This window comes from Bombus affinis, chromosome 4 (genome assembly GCF_024516045.1).
Source record: "Bombus affinis isolate iyBomAffi1 chromosome 4, iyBomAffi1.2, whole genome shotgun sequence".
NCBI classification, from domain to species: Eukaryota; Metazoa; Arthropoda; class Insecta; order Hymenoptera; family Apidae; genus Bombus; species Bombus affinis.
Window position 1 is genome coordinate 5,554,084 of NC_066347.1, and position 20,957 is coordinate 5,575,040.

Genomic DNA, 20,957 nt, shown 5'->3' on the forward strand with positions numbered 1-20,957 from the left:
CTTTTAATACACGCAATTAATAATTATAATGTTCATATTGAAATTACAAAAGTTCCAATCACCCATGTTCTAAATTTATCAATAATATAGTAATGTTGACCTATATTTTACGATTTCCACTTGGAGGCAATCTCAAATATAAGGATTCTATAAAAAGGGAGCACCACGAAAACGATTTTCATGTTAAGAATGTATCACTTATACCAAATCATCGATCTACCCTTTTACAAAGAATATCACCCTGAAGCCCTACGGCTACCTTTAAAATTTAAAAAATTCTGTACAAAAGTAGCGATTCTACCTTCACAATAGCTTATTAAAAAAAAAAAAAAAAAAAAAAAAGAAAAGAAAAGGAACCGTATCGAATCCAATCTCAACGTAGCAATTTATCATTTATACCAGGTCATCGATCATCCCCTTTTCGAAGAATATCATCTGGAAATCCAATTAACCGGCTCGCGAACGATTAACAGTATCGCTCAGTGGGAAACCGGGCACAATTCGCTTTTTACAAAGCGCGGAATCGACTCGAATTTGCGAATAACGCGCTGCGTTTTATCCGGAGCCTTTTAATTAAACTACGCCCCCGCAGCTGAGAGGGTGGTACGCTGATGTTCCGTCTGAAATCGAGAGTCACATCATTGAAACGCCGCGTTCTCGGGGATCATAGAGCTTAATCGTTTCGCATCATTGGAAAAGGAATGTCGGAATCGTTTTCCTTTTGCGCGAGGATTCTTATCGGAATTCGATATTGCGGGGAGGGGTGGCTGCGTGTGCAGGTGGATAGTCGAAGGGAAACTAGAAACGAGGCCATGGAACGAAGCCAGAAAACAGGAAACGTTAAACTCCTGTTCGCTCTTGCTCGTTGGAAAATGCAATTTATCGTAAGTCGCGTTTTTACCTTTTCACCCCTTATGCGCTTTGGTACGCGCAGGCGCTCCCGTCTTGTTACCGGGACGAAGGGAATCGTTTTTAAAAGGAAGGATCTTACGCGCTTGTCATTTCTTACCTCGTCGTCGCCTTTATCCGATTTATTCTCCCCGTTCGTAATCCCGTTTCCTCCACCTTTGAGAGAATCTCATCCTCGGTCCTCTCGTTTTGACTGAAATTATTTCGCGCCCCGCGCGTGTCACGCGTTCGCTGCCGCGTGTAATAAGGTTACGTTCGTTTGGAAATCTTGAGAACTGTACTGGGGCTTTCGGTTTATTCGATTCTGAGCTCGACGAGAATTTGAATGTTATCTTGTTTCACTAAATTGCTTATTTTTAAGCGATGTTGAATAGTATATTGCAACGTTTTTTTTTTTTTATCTAAGTGTAGTTAGTATGCAGTAAAATTAGAAAAAGAGGATAAAAAACAATGAAAGGAGATATTCAATTTGTACATAATTTCGTGGAATAATGAAAGAAATAGATCACGGAATTAGCACAAAGAATGAATAATACAAATAATACTAAGAACAATTTTAAATTTATCCTTTTTTAATCCCAATTTCATTAACATTGCCAAAGATGATAATAATTCGCGGGACATTGTACTGAATAAAATTGAAAATGGAAAATAAACGCAGCCGACATAAATTTTAATGTTAATTTTTGCATAACAACATCGAACAATCATCGATATACAGTTTGTGTAAAAATGAATTTATCGAGACAGTAAATTTAATAGATTATTCGTGGATACGCTTTGAAATTCAATATCTATCAGTTGTTCCGGAATTACCTATTACATTTACATAATGCTACTTTATTGAGCATCGCCAGGATTAAACCTTCATTATTCCGACTATTTAGCAAATGGACCACACAAGCACCGACAGATATGTTAAATATCAGCAAAATAAATCGTCCCCGCGAATGCCTTGTGATCCGTTCTAGTACAACGATTACGATTTGTATTTGTAATCCCAACAAAATGTAATACGATCCCGGTAAAATGGTCCTAATAATCATAAGATAGCAATTCCTAATGAGATTTTCATCCATTTACCATTATAAATAATAGCAGGTGTAAATTGAATTTCTACTAGATCAAAAACTTGCTTAAAAATATACTATGACGAGAATATATCGTAATTATACTTCTACGTGTAACATATTTTTTTTTATATTTATTTTTATTTATGAAAACGAATGCATTTTAATATTTCTTCACTTTTACATAAAAGAGTTTTTATATACCTACTGTGTACAATGCACGTGTATCGTTAAATGATAAAAAGATTTTTGAAATATTATGTTCCTACAGTATATAAAAGTTTCTTGCTTAATCTATTCTATTCGATATGCACCCTTCGCTAGCTATAGCTATTGTAAGCCAAATAAATAAATCATAACACAAGCATACACTTTACGGTATTGAAATCAAAAGTACACTTTTCCTGAACGTTGATCCATTACTCTTATAAGATACTCTTATAAGATCTTATTTAAAACTATATCTTTTAGCACCCTTTGCAAACTCAATTGCAGATTACATACGTTAGATTTAATTCTAAATTATATTCAAAAATAAAGTGGTAGAATTCGCTTCAATCAACTTGATTAAATATTAACTTCATCAAGAAACAACACATTACTATTAATTTGATTTTTTGCTTCACATGTAACAACCACGCAGTTTCATCTATCTGCCAAAACATAAAGCACGACATAATTTTTCTGTCGCAATAAATATATTACATGACTTCTTATTTTTGGCTCGTATAGGAGACGTTCTTCTGGTTTTTGTATCTGGCTATGTCTTTCAGAGACGCGTTGCCCTGGTGACCTCTCCATTACCAGAGCCGTGTAGCATTTTGCTGGCATTTACCAAATTAAGAAGGGAGGCTCACAAAGGAAAACGCCAGTGAATGGCCGGCAGGATAGTAACGCGGGGGAAAGAAAAGGTTGGAACCGAATCAAGAAATAATACTCGTATAGTAATGATGCAGTGTTCCCTGTCAAAATCTCTTTATCCATTCCAGACGAAGCAACCCCCTGTTCCGTTCCCTCAACGACGACCTTCGTTCTAAAGGAGAAAAGATAGCCCCCATTAGAATATTGTATTACCACCATACGACGATGGTGCAAGAGATTCGTGCTTTGTTTGCTACAACGAAGAGTATTCGAGTTGACAACGAAAGCTATTTTGGCTCACGACTAAGATTGCTATACCGATTTATTATTTCTCTTCTATTACTTTATTCAAACAAGATATTTTTAATTTTGGTCTCATTACTATTCCAAGAATATTCGAAAATAATAATTTATAACAAATTTACAGTAAAACTCATAGTTAATTTCATGTTAGAAAGAAACATAGGTGTGTTTTATTTTATAAAGAGAATAGAAGAATTTTTGATAGAGATAATTAACTCTACTAATTCATAAAATTGAGAAAGGCAACTAATTTGTGGAAAAGGCTAGCTCTAACTACATACATTTCAAGCCTTGCTCTCTCTATTTATTTCAGTAATACGATCTAGTCAAAGTAATCAACAAATTTGTACATATTAACATGAATATTCCAGGCGTATATTTTCGCTGAATTAAATCTCGTCAATTAAGAGCTATCGCCCGCAAAAACAATTTTACGTCTCGATTACATGTAATCGTTGAGGATATTTCTTCATTCACTTGAATGTCAAGATTAATCGGAAATGTTCTTTAAAAAGTAGCAAAGGAATTTAATCCGCTCTTTCGTCTTTCGTTCCAGAGTTTCCGCCGTGCCCCGAAGGTCTCAGTAAATTACCTTTCTGCAAATTGAAACGTTTAGCAAACGAAACCTAGTCATTCCCCTCGTGTACAGAGGAACGACCCGGTACATAAACGCGGGTATATATTTCAGTGCTCGAGCTAAGAGTGCGTGCAAATACCGCAGAAAAGGGCCCGATTACGAAAAGGAGTGCACGAACGCGAAGCTTCTTGCGTGAATATGTTATGACGACGAAGCGAAACAGAAAGTTAAACAATCGGCTCGGCGAGAACTAAATTATTATACTCAATTTCCCTTTTATTAAATGAATATTAATATATAATCTACGTATATATTTTTATATAATTGATCGTTATTGTTATTGCAAATCCAATTCTATAAAATTTATGACATTTTTCACAGCTGATTAGTTGGATTTATTCGATTGATTATAATTTTATTGCTATTAATTCAACTTGACTGATTAGACATTTATTATCAATCGAATTCATTCGAAATAACTCTCAAAATATCTCGTTCTACAGAAAAAATAAAAATTTCGATTATTGTGCTATTAAAACGAAAAACATAAAAACAGAATGAGGTACAGTTTCGAACACTTCTCTCGCTTGACGATATTTTTAATCACCTCCAATAACAGCTTACTTTTTTTTCTACCTTAAACGAGCAAACTTCACGATTCCACTGGAAATAATCTAAAGCGGAATAGCCAGCCAACTGTTCGCCAACCCTCTCTGTCAATCATTCCGCAACGTACGGAAAGCTTGGTCGAGACAGGGCGAACGCACGAAACATTTCACGCGTGACCCAGTTACGCCATCGAACGGAACGTTACTTTTCATTTCAATCTCGAATGCGGGATAAATAACGAGCAAAATTGCACACTGATTCAGTGCGCACGCGCGTCGATATAAGGCCTTGAACAAAAAACGATCGTCGTTGAACGTTGCACGGCCGATAGGTCGAAAGGGGTGTGTGGAAATAGGGGACGACGGCGAGAGGGGTAGCAATTCGGTGCAATCAGCGCGACGATAATTATCATGGCGAAAGCCGGCGTGTATCAGCGTCGCTGTAATACACAGAGTATTTCAAAACATGGATTATACGATGTTCGACGTCACCGAGAAATTTAATCAATCGTCACGCTTCCATCCCCTCTTGCGCTCGCATTCCGTGCAGAATTTTAATCACGAGAATCATAAAAATCCGTTTCGCGGCACGTACACACACGTACACCCCCCTCCATCTTTCCATTTTATCCAGCGAGGTCCCGCTTCTGGCACTTTGACGACGAATGAAGCGCAACTTTTACCGAGACAGGATTTTCATCCTACGACATTTTATTATGTGAGAAAAAGCGATGAACGCGGAGCCGGTTTGCGGGTTAGTACGGAAGGGAAGAAACAGTACTTACATAGCGCCGACGTATAGGGCGTCCCTCTTACTGTCCAGGTACAACGTCCTGTAATACAGCATGCCGCAGCTGAATTCCCTCACGTGTTCTGCAAGCAAAAGTAAACAAAGAGATTAAACACTGAGCAACGAAGGGTGGACCTCGAGGAAATTCATTTCTCTGGCCGCTGCACGCCTCGCCTGACGGATCGTTAGATTTTCATTATGACTTTTATAATAACGCTTGCCGTTTGTTCTCCTCGTTCCCTCGTTCGCGTTGCTCTATCTTCTGCTGCTCTCTTTTCATTTCGCATCTCGCAGTAAGCCGAGCAAAGCCAACAGGCGACTTATATCGCCGTCATAAAACTCGTTAGAATTACACGACACGTAACAACGTGACATTTCTCGTTTCATCGACTAGGTGGCGGTTTTATTGCGGAACGGGGGCGACGTGAACATCGAAGCAGCAAATGGACCTCAATTGGCGGAGACGGGGACTCGGCCGTGCAAATGTTCTCGAGTAAAACGTCAATTAAGGTCATTAAGGATGAATGGCAGTTTATGCGTGAGTGTGGAGCTACCGAACCGGTAATATGACGGAACATTTTGGATTTACTTTAGTACGATCATAATCGAGTCTCCGGGGAATCAAAGCAAGGTTATGTATACGCAATCTTGAGCTTTCAGATTCTAGAATCTAGGGTTCAAGGATCCTAGGCTCTAGAGTCTAACAGAGGTCTAGGATCTGAGCTCTGTAAAATCGATTTTAAGGGTTCTGGGATTGTAGAGGTAGGAGGTTTTAAAGTGCTGAACTTTGAGAATTATGAAGTTTAGGGCTTGGACTTTATAGTCTAAAGTTCAATAAATTCGGGTACCATAGCACTTGGATTAAAGCAATTTTACATACTTCATAAATATTGCAAGTATTTAATATTACGCGGTCTCTTAATGAGATTCAGGTTACTAAGATTACGCAAAGATCGTACTACTTTACACTAGGACCTCGTTTCTTGCTGCATCAAAAGATAATGTTACGAGACACTTGGTTCCGATATTCTTTGATCGTAAAGTCGAGACAGCATTAATTCACGAGCGTACGGTTCGTGCACACGCAAGGAAGCATCGCGCGATAAAAATTTCACTGTACCATCGACAAAGAAAAATGGTACGACCTGAAATATAGTCGGCTTTTAGAACGTGCTTAACCAAAGTATTGAATTAATCTCGAATCTTAAAACGTACCGGCAAACGAATTTATCCCTCTTTGAAACGCTCGAGGAATAACTCGTAAACGAAAGAAGTTTCACGATCTAGCGATCGTGAAGGAAGCGTATAGCATACGCGACGAATATAAATCGTCGAAATCGCAGCTACGAGTCACGCTGAGCGGGGAAACTTCGAATTATACCATGCTAAAAAATTGGATTCATCACTTTGCTTTCGCCTTTTTATAAAGAAAAATATCCGTAAGATGCGCGGGAGTGCGCGGCTATTTTTCACAACATTAAGTCAAGCCAGCAATCATTTAGGAGCGCGCGCTCCTGCACAGTTCTCTTGGGTAAAAGTCGTAAGGGACGTTCGTGCCATCCTCTCGCTATACTCTTCGCCACCATCCCCCATACCTTTCACAAACACCCTTTTCACCCTCTATCTCGTCGGCCGACACTGATCTGCTTAACATATGAAAGAAAGCCGCCCTTTCCTAAATATACTCGTTCTCCACTCTAGACTAACAGAGCGCGAACAATACTATATTTTATGCGGTATCAGAAGGGGCTGACGTCGAATGAAAGGGGTCCAAGTGTGGCGTCGCTGCACAGACACACGAGTCTCTCTTTTTTCTCTCTATCTTTCTCGTGTTTACACCGGCACCGAACGATTCTAGCTGACTCTCGTTCCCTTCACAAGTTCTTTGCCCGCGAGCCCATGAATGAATGCAAAAACCTGATCTCTCGTCCTTTATCTCCCGACCAAGTGGCGTAGCGATGCGGTCGAGCTTAATACGAGGCTAACTCGAATTGATGTTCATTGGTGGATCCGGTAACAATAGTACTTTTGTACGAGTGTAATAGATCGTTACGTATATCTACTCGGCTCATCGAGCTTTTTAATCGTGGATTATAACCTGAATTTCAATCATGAATGGCCAAGATTGAACTCTTCAAGCAGATAGTTCGAGATTTTTCAAGATAATGTACCGATATTATTGATATAGTTTTATCCTTCCTCAAACTTGTAATTTTCATGTTCGCTCAATTCTTTAATTGCTTCTCTGTACAAGAGATTTTCTACGTTTAAGAACAATTAATAATTAGACGAAGCAGGTTTCGATATACACTACGATACGAAAAGGAAGATTAATGTTACTATATAGAGATTTTCTCGTCATCCACTAATACAAAAAATCCCTCAATAAAAATTACAAAAATTCATCAAATTATTACTAGCTATACGTTCGTTTGAATTAGCCTAACTGTGTTCACTAAAAAATCAATGAAATCTGGGAAACACGAGGGGTAAACCTATTTTGTAAAATATCAGAATGAACTGATCTTCGATTCATCAAACTAATTATTCCATCCGTTCTAACCATTCTAACTTGAAATCTGTTATCAATTATCGATCACAATAGGAACACAGGCATTTCTATATATATCGCGCCCGCTATAAATCTTGAGCGCACTAAAGCTAACACGCAGAAAATACACTTAGACCATCAAAACACTCGACGTCAATAAAATTCGGAAAAGCTGGATCCGCTAGAACGTTTTTGCAGTGTATCTTCCGAAGCGCAACATCGGCACGCAGTTCGTTAGATCGGCGCGGATAAACCGCGGCGGCCCAGGGCCGTATTGTCCCCCCGGGGAAGACTGAAAATTTATATTCCCTCGCAAATACGACGGTTCGTTTTTCCGGCTCGTCAGCGAGGACCAGCAGTACGTTCGTCGCGCGCATTATTCCGATTTTATTGCCGTAATAAAATCGTATCGCATCGCGTGCATAGAAGATGATGTCTGCACCTGCCGCTCGTTCGGTCAGTTGATATAACTGCATCGTTCTCCACATTCGTTCGAACGCTTCTATTTTCGACCAGACGTAAAATCGTTTTCTTCCTCGGTGATCTTCGCGGTAGTCGCTGAGGTCAGCCAACTTTCACCAACTTTATCGAACCTCGACCACTACTACAAGATTATTCGTGCCGCTGAGTTCCAGAGTTCTTGAGGGTACTGGTTCGATCGTACATCAGCGTTGAAATTAACCTTTGTTTATTTCTAAACCAGGCATCTCGTAATTTTGATCATATGAAGATTTGAAAGACATATTTTGGGAATATAAGCATACGTGGTTTGTTTCTCATTATGTTTTCATTAACGTTAAAACTGCTTATATATATTTTATAAAAAATCATTCAAAGATCAATAGCTTGTAAGTAAAAGCTAACCTGCAAAATTTCTGTGAAAGTTATTAGAAATTGATTATTTTCACCATTTTGGTGATTCGTAGATTCGAGCGTAAATTAATTCCGGTATGCAGAAAAATTATCAATGCTAATCGTAGTGAATCTTGGAAAGAAATTTATTTAAGTTCTCTGTATTCAATTGAACAGGAAAAATGTTTTTGCGAACAATGAATGCGGAGGACTTAATTTTACGCGCAGTTTGAATAAAGAGATAGCACGATTCGAATTTTGTTTCTATTTCTATGTCCCATTTGATACCATTCATGTTCATTTGATGCTAAGGTTGTTAGGTTTCCTGATTTTCATTATCTATATACAAATAACTATACAAAAAAATAATTTTGTATAAGAAATTATTGTAAATTCTTGCGAAAACTCCTCGTATAATTTACAACTGTCGATCAATGAATCGAACGTATTAACAGGAAATATGACTCGATATTAGCTGCAAACTGCTCGTTCAAATAATTACTAATAATCTCTGTAACGGAACATCGTGCAAACGTTTCGCTGTTTGCGTATTTATCGAGAAAATAATACACTAACCGCCGAATGTAGATCACTAATTACCAAATATTTGCAAGAACCTTTGCTTGCCAAAATTGCCACGATCGTTTAGAACGGTTATATATAATTCGTCAAATTCTGTATAATCGTGCAATTAGAACTTAAATTCGAAGCTTTATTAATTTTACCATCCGTTATAAGTATAAACATCTTTCAAATAATAACCCAACAAATCAAACTAAAAATATTAAATATATCGCAATAGTTTATAACATAGAAAAATAAATATTATTTCAAATGAATCGAGCAATTATTAACTTCCTAGTCATAGAAATTTTTAGTCGAGGGATGATCCGATTAACCGCGAGATAAAGCCGATGAGGAAAGTGAATTATATTAATTTTAAGACTCTTACAATAGGCTCCTTTCGTTTAAACAAAACTAACGACTTCCAAAGACCATTTATTACACACTTGTGTGCCATTAAAAACACCGTAGACGCGATTATTTACTGTAAATTGCCTTCGAGTGGTCGAAAAAGAGCCTTTAGGTATCGCGGAACGATAAGATCGTTCCTCTGGGGTTGTTAACGCAGAGAGATAACGCTAAACGAGCCCGGGACCGGAAACTATCCATTTGAATTCGGTGGTTCCGGCAGTGGGTTAATTCGCTTAAGCGGTATTTCTCAATTAACCGAGTCGATGTCGCTTCGTTTTCTCTTTCCTTCTGTTTTTCGTCTGCCATCGTCGGCCCTCGCGAGTCCTCGTAATCGCGTTCGCTAGACTCGATACGAAAGAAAAGCCTGCTCGACTCCGTTAATCACGACAAACGAGATGCTATCGTTAAAACGCGGCCACTCTATCTTCCCTTCGACCCCGAACTGTCCGCTTATGTAATTTTTTATCATTACTCGACTCGCTAAAGGCGGCCAGACCTTTCGCTGCGACGTTACGTACGCGCGTTCACCAGACGATTGATGATAGATGCTTAGGCTTCTAACGAATTGTCTAATGGATCACTAACTTGTGTATGCCATGAAAGACAGATTGCAAGTTAGAGTACCGGCAGCCATGTATTTTCAAAATGTAGGTCTCGTTTGATTACCTTGACGAACATGTCAAAGTGTGAACACTCCTCTCCATTAGTCAACCAGATGTTGACAATGAGTGTCATTAACATTAGCAGATTTGGAGTGAATACAGATTAATGCATTAGAGATGTTAAGTGAATTGTTCGATGGTGTTTCAGTGGTGATTTTTATTAGAGACAGGTAGAAGTGGTAGTTCTTTTATGTGATTTTGATGAAGGATGATGTTGGACCGATTCTTTTTCAAGATTTATTCACTTACGCTATGGAAATGATATGTAGAACAGCCTATGACGACATGGCAGTGAAACTTTTCATTGTTAAATTTTTTATGCACTCCTAAACATCACATACGTATCTTTTTTATTTCGGTAATCAAAAGTTGATATTGTATCACGACTCACTGTAGCTTGCACGAAGTTATAATTTAAGCGGTTATGAATATAACACAAGTTAAACGACCATTTCTTCTTTAGAATGCTCAAAGTCTTCTATAACCGATAGACAAAAATGTTAGAATGTAGCCAAAATAATGCAAATATTTCCATCATATTAAAACGTATAAATTTTTCAATGATGGATTCGATAATTCCAGGAAAAATTCGCAATGATATTGAAAAAATCCGGTCGAGTAAAAATTTAACCCGCACGGTCGATTAAAGAAAAAAGAGGAAAAAGCGAAAGAACCCAATATGAGAGCATTCATAGTCGAATGATTTCACGCGTCAGAAAGATCGGAACTATTAAAGTCACTCGGACCGTGAAAAAAAATTGTTTCGTCGATCGTCCCTTTTTCCAACGCTAACGATACAAAAAAAAAAAAAAAAAAAAAAAAAAAAAAGGAAGAAAAAGAGAAGGATTCACGGGTGCGATTTTAAATGGGGACGAAGGAAAATTGGGATCTCGCCTGCTTCAATTTCTTTCGAAACTTTGTTCTCGAAGCGGACTGACTATCCGACGGAACAGAGAAAATCCAAGTATGAACAATCAATACTCGCGAGAGGCACGGACGAAGCTTTTTCCGCCGTCTCTCTCCAATTTCAAAGAACTCGATCCTCACGAGAGACCGTCATCGCCCAGGGAACTCGTCGGACGAACTGAATTCGCGCGCATATTTTACTTTTCCCTTGGTTCACGCGCACACGGATACTCGACATGTCGAAAACGAGCGTACCATCCTGTTGCACGCGTGCACAGTTTATGAACAGAGGCTGGTCATTACTTGTTATTGCACAGGGATTCGAGTACTTTCTGCTTTAATTACACGAGCCTTGGCCGCGCTTCCAATTCGAACGATTTTAGTGTCTTTGCTCGTCGCTTTGCAAATGAGAAAACCCTGGAATTTCATGCCGACCTCGTTCGATTTTCAACAATTTGGAAGTACAAATTATCCAACTAAATTTCAGATTGTTTGTACCTCTGTCAATTATCTTGATGATCAAACAATTGTTATAATTAAAACCGTGTCTGACGATTGCTTTAGTAACTACTTAAATCAGGTATTCATCGCAATAATACTATGTCGGACGCAATTCGGAAATATTCAATACAATACGTAATTTGCATTGAACTCTGTCGTTTCGCAATTTCTATATGTCAATCTTGCTTTTGTTTCAGAAAGATTGAACAGAAAGATATTCAATGTTTTGTAGCATAAAAATGAAACGAGAAATCACGTATATTAAAAACATTTCAAACTTGAAAAATTGTTTAATGATGAAAAGAACACAATCAGATGAAAAACATCTGTGACTAAGGAAATGTAGCTAGATAAATAATTCGCAATCCGTACCAATGGGAGAAGAATTAAAAATTAGAGTACAAATTAAACTTTCCTTTTATTTAACACTAGAACTACCACATCAGTCAAATTGAGTGGTTTTACAAGTTTATTTTAAAATTCCTACTTCATGTTATATTTTCTTTCCGCAATGATGTAATGAGTTCCGCAACGATAACTAAAAGAATAATATAATGAATTTTATTTTGTTTTTTATGTATTCAAACTCAAAATAATTTTGTATTAAGGCTACTTATAAAGGTACTTAAGGCTACTTAAGGTACTTACCAAGTACCAGTCAAAATAACAGTTTCCTCATTTTGTATAACTTCCCACACGTTTTTAAAATTTTTACTTTGTATCATTTAATATGATGAGTTATCAGAAAAATTCCGGATCGATTGCTAAATCGCTAGATGCTAACACTAGAAATACCACAGCAGTCAAAATGACAGATTCTACAATTTTATAAATGTGTCAATCCTCGTTTAGGGATCATGGTCCCAGATGGATTAAGAATACCAAAAATGTACTACATAACATGGAATTGCTTCTGTAAGAAAGAAATAAATCAATAAATATAAAAATATTCTATTATTACGTATTTTTTAAAGATCAGTCATTTTGACTGGTTTTGGTGAAAATGACTCCGTGTTAATTATTAGTAGTTCTAGTGTTAATCGGAACCATACCTCAATTATGAATATATGATTCAATACCGTAAGGTAAGGAGTTAATAATACAAATGAAAAATAAAAGCAAGAACATTTAAAATCGTTGCAAAATGTAGAAATAAACGATCCGAAAGCAAGTATTGTTAACGAAACGGAAATTTCATGCATTTGTTACGCTATTCTGAACGAAACTGTTTAAAGATCGTTGAAAAACGCTTGATCTACTTTCGGTTGAACCTCTTGCTTATACATTGATCTTCCGTGGATTCCGCGGAAAACTGAACGCTGCGGAAACAGCCGGATATCGATATCGTTAACAGAGTGAAACGCGATCATGCGTTCGAAACGAAGTTACCACGGTTTCGCAAGATGAATCTGGGTCACGTTCTTCCTTACGCGGCTATAATTTTCGCTCTACAAAATCTGGCGCTGCGCATGACACGCGTACATTCTGGTGGTCGAAACGGTTTTCAGGATGCTTTCATTGCGGGTGATGAAAACGAGATTGAATCTGCTCTGGTGAAATTATGTTTTTGTTGATTGTATAAATTTTTCATTGATTTTATAAATTTTTTTTAATATACCATACGGATGCTGTGTTACAAATAAACTTAATACGAAAGATATAAAAGACATATAAATAAAAATAGTTATTAGTGACAATGTAACGATGTATCTCTTGTCATGTTCGAGCAAATACTCGAGAAATTGTCTGACAAATTGTCTGAGAAATTGTCTGAGAATTGTCTGACAAATTCTGTTTTTACTACTTCGGCTTCGAATCATCTACTCGCACCATTTGTGTGAATAATATGATTTATATAAAAATACGATATCAAATGATATACATATTGTAAAAATGGAACGTGGAATTATAATACATGGAACAATATCACACACAAAATTGAATTCGACGGAGTACAACATCAGGATTATATGAACGAGAAGCTACAAATTTTCATAAGTTTCATTCCTCCATCTCTAAACGACGTTTTGGAACGCCTCATTTCTCCACGAACCGTATCGGAATAAACGTTCCCTAGAAAGTGCTTCGAATTTAATAAATCGATTCGTATCCCCGCTAACGCGACCTCGAACTATAGTTCGTGGCGATATTAAAATCGCGGGGGCGATACTTCTGCTAATAATCTCAGCAAGCGGAAGGCAATGGAGGGCGATTTATTTCTTGAAAGCGTGGAAAATCAATTCGATCGATTGTTGAACCATAATTAGCCTATATTATTGCAAAGTAATGCGAATTTATTGCAGATTGTTTATGCAATCTAGCTGGCATTTTTATAGCTGATCGATGATTCTAATTCCAATGGAACGAGCTCATTATCTGCAATTACAGCCAATAATTTCTTCAGTCAATTTCTCTAGAATACCGAAAACATCCGACACTCTTTCACAGTCACTTCCATCATTACAAAAATCGCTTTAACATCTTCATCGATAACTTTAAATGTCCGATGCCAAGAACATTAAACAAAACTATAATATTTCTCGCTACAATTTCATTCCTATTTTCATATCACCACAGTTATACCAAAAAATCATCCTTTTATCGTGTAACCGTCGAAACGCAAGTTACGCTTGAGCGACGATAAATTATTATTTCAGTGTTGTTCCGCTTTATTACGTTGCCTCTCCGGAAATCTCGCGGAGAAAAATTGAAACTAATGCTCCCTTGAAAGTGGGCGCACGTAGAAGCGCAAACAACCGATTCACCCGGACGTCATCGAGGCTTTCACGCAAGCTCGGTAGATCCCTGTTAAGCTCCCGGGGAACGCGAATGGCGATGTGAACGGGCGTTTCGAACGTTGGCCTCCCTTGCGGCCGAGTCGTCGCATACATGTGCACGCGTTGTTCTATCCTCTGTCTAGTTTTACGTGTTTATACGTGCGACGCCTTATCGGCACGCAGACGGATCGCGTGCCACGTGCAGTAAGAACAGTAGCGACGGAAATTTCTCTCGTTCGGCTTTTCGATGCGCGGAATTCACTTGCAATTGAATAGTTTCACCTATGCGATCGATACTTTCGCTGAATTTACGCTACGATGATATGGCGTGTTATTTGAGTTTCTTGGATGCCAAGTTGACCAACTCCACTCCTCGACTATCTCTGAATTTTATCATTTAAGTATATAAACTGGTATTCGATATCTCGGAAAGTAAATGTATTTATCGCAAGCGAATAGTATCAAGAGATGTAAGACAGGTGAATAAACTTTACTTGAAGTGAGCTACACATCTAGTTGAACGAAGGTTTATAGTTCTATTTTCTACTTAGCTGAGACTAATGTCTATCGTAAAATTATTTCCTTGAAATAAGATAAGTTCTGTCTAAAATATGTTTCTAAATAAGGAATAATTTAGCAGACTATTGCGTAGAAAATTATGATGGATCATTCTAATATTATATATAATATTAAAAAAATGATACATACCAAATAAGTTCTTGCCCTTAGTTGCAATTGTTTGTACAAACCAAACGCGTGCCATTATTTTCTTTACTTAATACGCAAGTATACTATAATATTACTGCATACATTCCCACCAGAACCTCCATTTATCCATATTTAAAAAAACAAATCCATCACATTCATAACCCTCGCCGCTATCTTGCATTAAAAGAAAAAAAAAATGGAATGTAATATACGAGACTATAATTGAAAATAAATCTAAGGTTATGCTAATACGGTAGGCGATAATACGCATGGCGTATGCTATGGGATTCACTCGATAGTGACTTTATCAGCGTCATCTTATCATGGAAAAAGGGGATTTCGCGACACGTGCGCCTAGAATGACCCTATTCCGTGACCCTTCACATTCGTCTTCTTTCGAAATGCGAGACCATAACGAAACGTAGCCGCGATTGAATAAAGTTAGACGCCCTAACCCGCTCTCACAATGTCAGATTAGGTATGCGATCGTTCTCCTTTTTTTTCACGTTCGCCTGGCTTCGTTCCAGCCGGCACCGGCATATGGCCACGGAAGATTACGAGGGTACAGCCACCGCCGTGTCCAATTTCCAACGTTATTATTATTTTAATCCCCCGAGTTCAGCAAGGTGTCTGTCTGATGTCACACATCTCACACAGGTCAATGTAAAAGCACCCATTCAACCGTATGTAAGAATAACATTTAGAATTTTTGAGATTAAAAAACGGAGCGCAGAACACGATATGTATTTGAAATAACATAGTTTGTTTAAAAATCCATGAAAAACTAGGAAACTGTGTATGAAACTTGAGTTTCATTCGAGCTTGTATAGTATACACGATGCATGAATGGATGTCGTTCGATTTTTCTTTTATACAGACCATCATACATTTTTGTATTTCACTGTATACACCCTAAAAAGAATATAGTAAATGGAATATAATATTTATTCCATTAGGTAATTAGCAATTCTTTCAGTATTTTTAACGAAGATAAAATTTCCATTCCTTATTGTCTTATAATACTATTCATAAATAGTATTAATAAATTTAGCAAACTTTTCTCTAGAAGTAATCTAACTTCATTGTAAACTATCTTTGTAAAATAATCATTAACAGTTTATATGATCGTAAATTGAAAATAATAAAACGATACTTGATCCAATTTCAAGAACATTATTCATCTTGACACGTAAAGTAGCAGAACATCGTGCTGTTATGTTCAAGGACAATTTTTTACATTTGAATAAAAATGAACGTTTCTGAATTGCTTTCGGAGCAAGGATACGGTGTATAGCTTTCTTCGAAGTTACTTCGTAAAATTGTTTATTTAAGGCCTGTCCTCTCTCTCTCTCTCTTTTACAATTTATAATTTACTTTAGACTAGAGCTCGCGCGACTTTCGTATTTTCCTCACTTTTACTCGCACTATTCTGTGAAAATGATAGGCGAGGGTAGACGAGTCGCGATAGTTTGCGCGAAGTTCAAATTAACTGAAATCGAGTGGATCGCAAACGAACGATAAAAGATAAGGGGACAGGGAACTTCGGGCCTTCCGGTTATCTCGATCGTTCGCATTTCAGTTCGCAAAACGTTCACAGCACTGCGACACTTCCTTCTGCAACGTGTGTTCGAGATCGTATCGGTGTAAATTATTCCGGGGACCGTTTCGAAGGCGTCGATTGAAAGTTTCTTCGAGAAAACGTGGATTTTCCCTTGCAACTTCACGCCTGATCTTGATCGAATTCACTTCCAACTTAATTATTCGAATTTCAATTGTAATTCAACTGATAAATTGCGTATTATTACGTAAACTTCGAGTTACGAAAGAAATATTTTTTGTGAACCTAAGATTAATTTGTATAGAAACTTGTATTGGTTTAGTATAGTTGGAGGTTTGGAAGTTTAATGAAGAGAACAAATCTGTATTTTATATATTCCAGTAGCAAATTGTTTGTGAAATATTCCATGGAACGTTGAAATAAAGTTTAGGATTATGAATAAAGATTTACTGCATTACCACTAATAGATCTAGTTAAGTTTAAAACCCGAAGCAATCAAACTAAAACTCAAAGTAAGTGTTTAAAGATATACTACGTTTTAAAAGAGCCATGAAAATCACACCTACCGCAGAAATCCTAAATCAAACCTTCTGTTAAAACCTGTTCATACATCCTGCCCTAATTGTACCTACATAAACGTTGCATTAAATGCGCCATATATGTACATACATCAGCCCCATCAATCAATTCACTGCCTAAAATAATCCAACGATCAATTTCCCTTATTACCCTGTTCAACATACAACGTCATCAAACCTTCAACAACTTTCAACATACCACTCCTGTATATCCCACATAAAAAAAAAACTCACACACTCAATATATGGAACAAGTTGGCCAAATAATGAACAATCTCAGAAACGCATTCGCTATATAAGCCGATTTAAATGGAACATCAGATCACTTTTTGATCGGAGATAGTTCGGCTCGTGGGATCTGACCCTGCTGACGCGTTTCTAGAAGCCTTTATCCGGTCTGAAACGCTCTCTTCCTCCTCCGTGTCCATCAAGAGTTGACGATCGAGGGTAGGTTCTATGGCCAGATGTGAATGCGTACACCCTCGACATCTCTAGTTCACGCCTCCTCACGGAATTGACATGTTTCCAACTCGTGCGCGCTGATTACGGATGGGCCGACCTCGACATGACAATACACTCTTCTCAAACATACGACGATTCAACTAGGAGGTGTATCGAAGTTTCAAGTGCTCGCAGGGAATCTAGCGATAGTCCGGCAGCAAGTGGACATTTTTTGTGTGGCGTATCAGTAAACTTGAATCATTAGTTAGTTTCATGCTCATTTTTAAGCCAAGAATTTACCGGAAAATTGAACTCAGCTGTATCGTACTGTGTTAAGTTGAAGAATAGTTGCGTATCGTATGTTGTACGTATAGAAGTAAATATTTTGAAACTTAACAGAGCCTGCAATAATTTAGCCGTTTTTTACGCTTAAAAACGGAAGTCTGCCGCCAATATTACAAGATAGCAGCTGATAGGGATCATTGTATTTTGTCAGAAAGATACTGCATTCGTGTCGTACTAGGAAAACAGATTTTTTTAATTTATAATGATAAAATGACAGTGCACAGATTTCCGTTCTACTTTTAGTAATCTTAAGCATCAGAATAAGAATAAAATTAATGAACTAAATTTGTCGAAATTATAGGGTAAAATGTTCCCTGCCTCCCAAACTATGACGTCGAAGGGACTTTTTTGATTCAGGTATGTACCACCATCGCGGAATTACGTTCGTCGATAGACGCTGAAAAGTTTTAATTGATGACTTATACCGGTACATTTTCGCCAGCAGGGAAAGAATAGCGAGAGAAAGACGATATACAAAGCGCTCCCCCAGAAACGCAGAGTGCACTGAATGCAAGGCTGCCTCGTTTGGGACCGTTCGAGTGTCTCTAATGAGAGGGAAAGTTATTTGATTACGAATGTCTGGGGCACTTGAAGCGATGGCGGCGTTCGGATCGAGAGGCGAGATATCGATTCTATCCGAAGTTTGTTGAAACAATTTTATTACTTTTCGCTTTGAGGAGTTTGCAATTTTCTCGGTAATTAATGTAGAAGCATTAATGCAGAAGCAGATAATGCTCGCGTCTTGCACTTACAGAGAAATAGAGTTTAATTCCACCTAACGTAGAAGCAGCGTAAAATTCGCAGTTGAAAGTTCAAATTTGACTAAAATGACGTTTGACGGCCATACGGGAAGAACATGACAAGTCCATTTTTGTTCAGTTCCTGACTTTTATATCACTTGATGGCTAAAATCCGGCATTTTAATATAACAATTAAAGAAGGAATTAACCTGACAAATTCGAAAACCCAAGACTTTCGAAAATAAGTAATAAATCCATGATGTTTTGTTTGAGAAACGAGTAAGCTTAGCTTAGCTGTTACGTTAGTCTGCGTTAGTACTGATATTTTTTTTAAATATTCAAGAAAGTATATTCAAGAAAGCCAACAACACATATTCAATATCAAAAACGAATGGATGTGGAATTGGTTAACGACATATTATATTTCAACACTGTACTTTAATAATAACTTTATTATGTTATTCACCCGTGACCTTTATCTATAAATAAACAAATTTAGTAAAGTGTGCAGACTACATTGCCATTTAACGAAATTGAAAGATCTGGCGATTACTTTTAAGGGTTCTCCGGGCCAAGTTGACCTACGAGAGAGTCTTTTAAATAAATAGGGAGGCCTTCCCTAGGGATCACACCTTGGTGGAATAAATCAAGATAAGAGTAGCCTCCGAGGTATCCTTCGGTCGTGTAAAACTCGAAGGGCGAGCGCTGAAAGGACGTGCAATCGTGCACGTGAACGATCTCGTGAAATGGGAACAGGGGCGAGAATGAGAAACAAGTTTTGCGAAAATCGCGTGGACGGAGGTGTATCGATAATGACACGTTGACTTTCGACTCGTTTGCCTATCTGGGAAAATGGCGATAGTTGGCGCCACGCCGATTCTACGACTTGGAACACGAAACAGTGTAAATCTGCAGTGTTAGAAGAAGCAAAAGACGGATGAAAGAAACGGTTCGAAAAAAGAGGGAACGAAACGTTCAACAGTTGAAAAAACGTCGTTATTAGTTTTGCTGGCTATACAATTTTTCCTATGATGACAGGTTTCTCGTTGACCCTAATAACGACGCTTTAATCGTAGCATTGAATGGAATTACGGCGTCTCGAAGTTACCTTTAAACAATGTGGCCTGTTACCGACACGCGTTACCTGGTTAAAAAATACGAGGTCACTGGGTTCATTTTTACTCAGTGCAGCAGGCTATGGTTCGAAAGGGTCGACATGGTGAGGCAATTCCGTGTTTGGCTTTTGATGGTAGCTTACCGCTGTGCTATTATTTGCTAGCCCATTGTTTCATAACACGCGGGAAAAAAAAGAACCGCTAAGTGCACAACTCTGGTCCATTTTTCCCGGCGTCTTTATTGCTAGATATTTAGAGCAAAACATCGTTGCACTTTCGTTCTCGAACTTTCCCACCTTTCTTTTTTTACTTTGCTATGTGATGAACAAACTAAATTTTTATATGTTCAAAATTCGACTGATGTTTCACATTTTTATTTGCCCTTTTGCTACGGCACTCTAAAAAAGTGAAAGCATTCTTCTGCGTCTTCTGCGCAAGACGATTTTTTTGTCAATACGGAAAATATATACACGTAGATATTTAAATATACTGTAAATATAAAGACGAGACTTATCACGATTTTCACCTATGGCCTTCGTATCCGCCAACGATAACGCACAACTGCAACATGAGAATATAAAACTACCACCGAATCGATACTTCTCGATGAACATTAGACACTCAGAAAACTTCTTAGGAGAAAAAACTACACGCAGACAAGGCGCCACGAAGCAGGCGGCGAATGGGCCACCCTGAACAAAGGAGTCACGAAGTTAAGCGAAAAAAGACGGAAACCTTTCGAGATAGGACGCGGAATAAAACAAAAGGAAATAGAGGAAAAGTGAAAGGAGGGAGAAAACAAGCTGGCAGGGTGGAAAGAGGGAGATACCAGAGGACGAAACCGAAACGGAGGGGAAAGCAAAAGATGAAATGGGGCGAAGCGTGGCTGGTGCGCGGCGTACCGCCACGTCACTCCCTTCTCATTAATCAACCCCCTACCACCCTGCCGTGTTAACCTATCTTCCTCTTACAAATCTATCCCCTCGTTCTCTCTGTCTTCCTCGTTCTGTTGCATTTTTGTTTTTCTATCGTTCGGTTACCCTGTCGTTATCGTACTCGGATGAATTCGATTATTGGATATTTTAATCAAGGTAATAGGCTTACATCACCGGGTCACGCTTAGAGATTAA

General features: G+C 38.0%; 1 protein-coding gene across 5 annotated transcripts in view; it reads right to left on the minus strand.

Annotated features, from left to right (window-relative positions):
* The window catches only part of LOC126915887 (semaphorin-2A), a 558,427-nt gene that overhangs the window by 68,314 nt on the left and 469,156 nt on the right, over positions 1–20,957 (minus strand). For 4 of the 5 annotated variants that reach the window (XM_050721020.1, XM_050721018.1, XM_050721019.1 and 1 more), the window contains one exon: positions 5,114–5,201. In XM_050721020.1, coding sequence (XP_050576977.1) covers positions 5,114–5,201 — 88 coding nt within the window. Of the gene's footprint in view, positions 1–5,113; positions 5,202–5,339; positions 6,037–20,957 lie in introns of those variants that run through there. The other variant, XM_050721022.1, reaches the window with a different exon arrangement.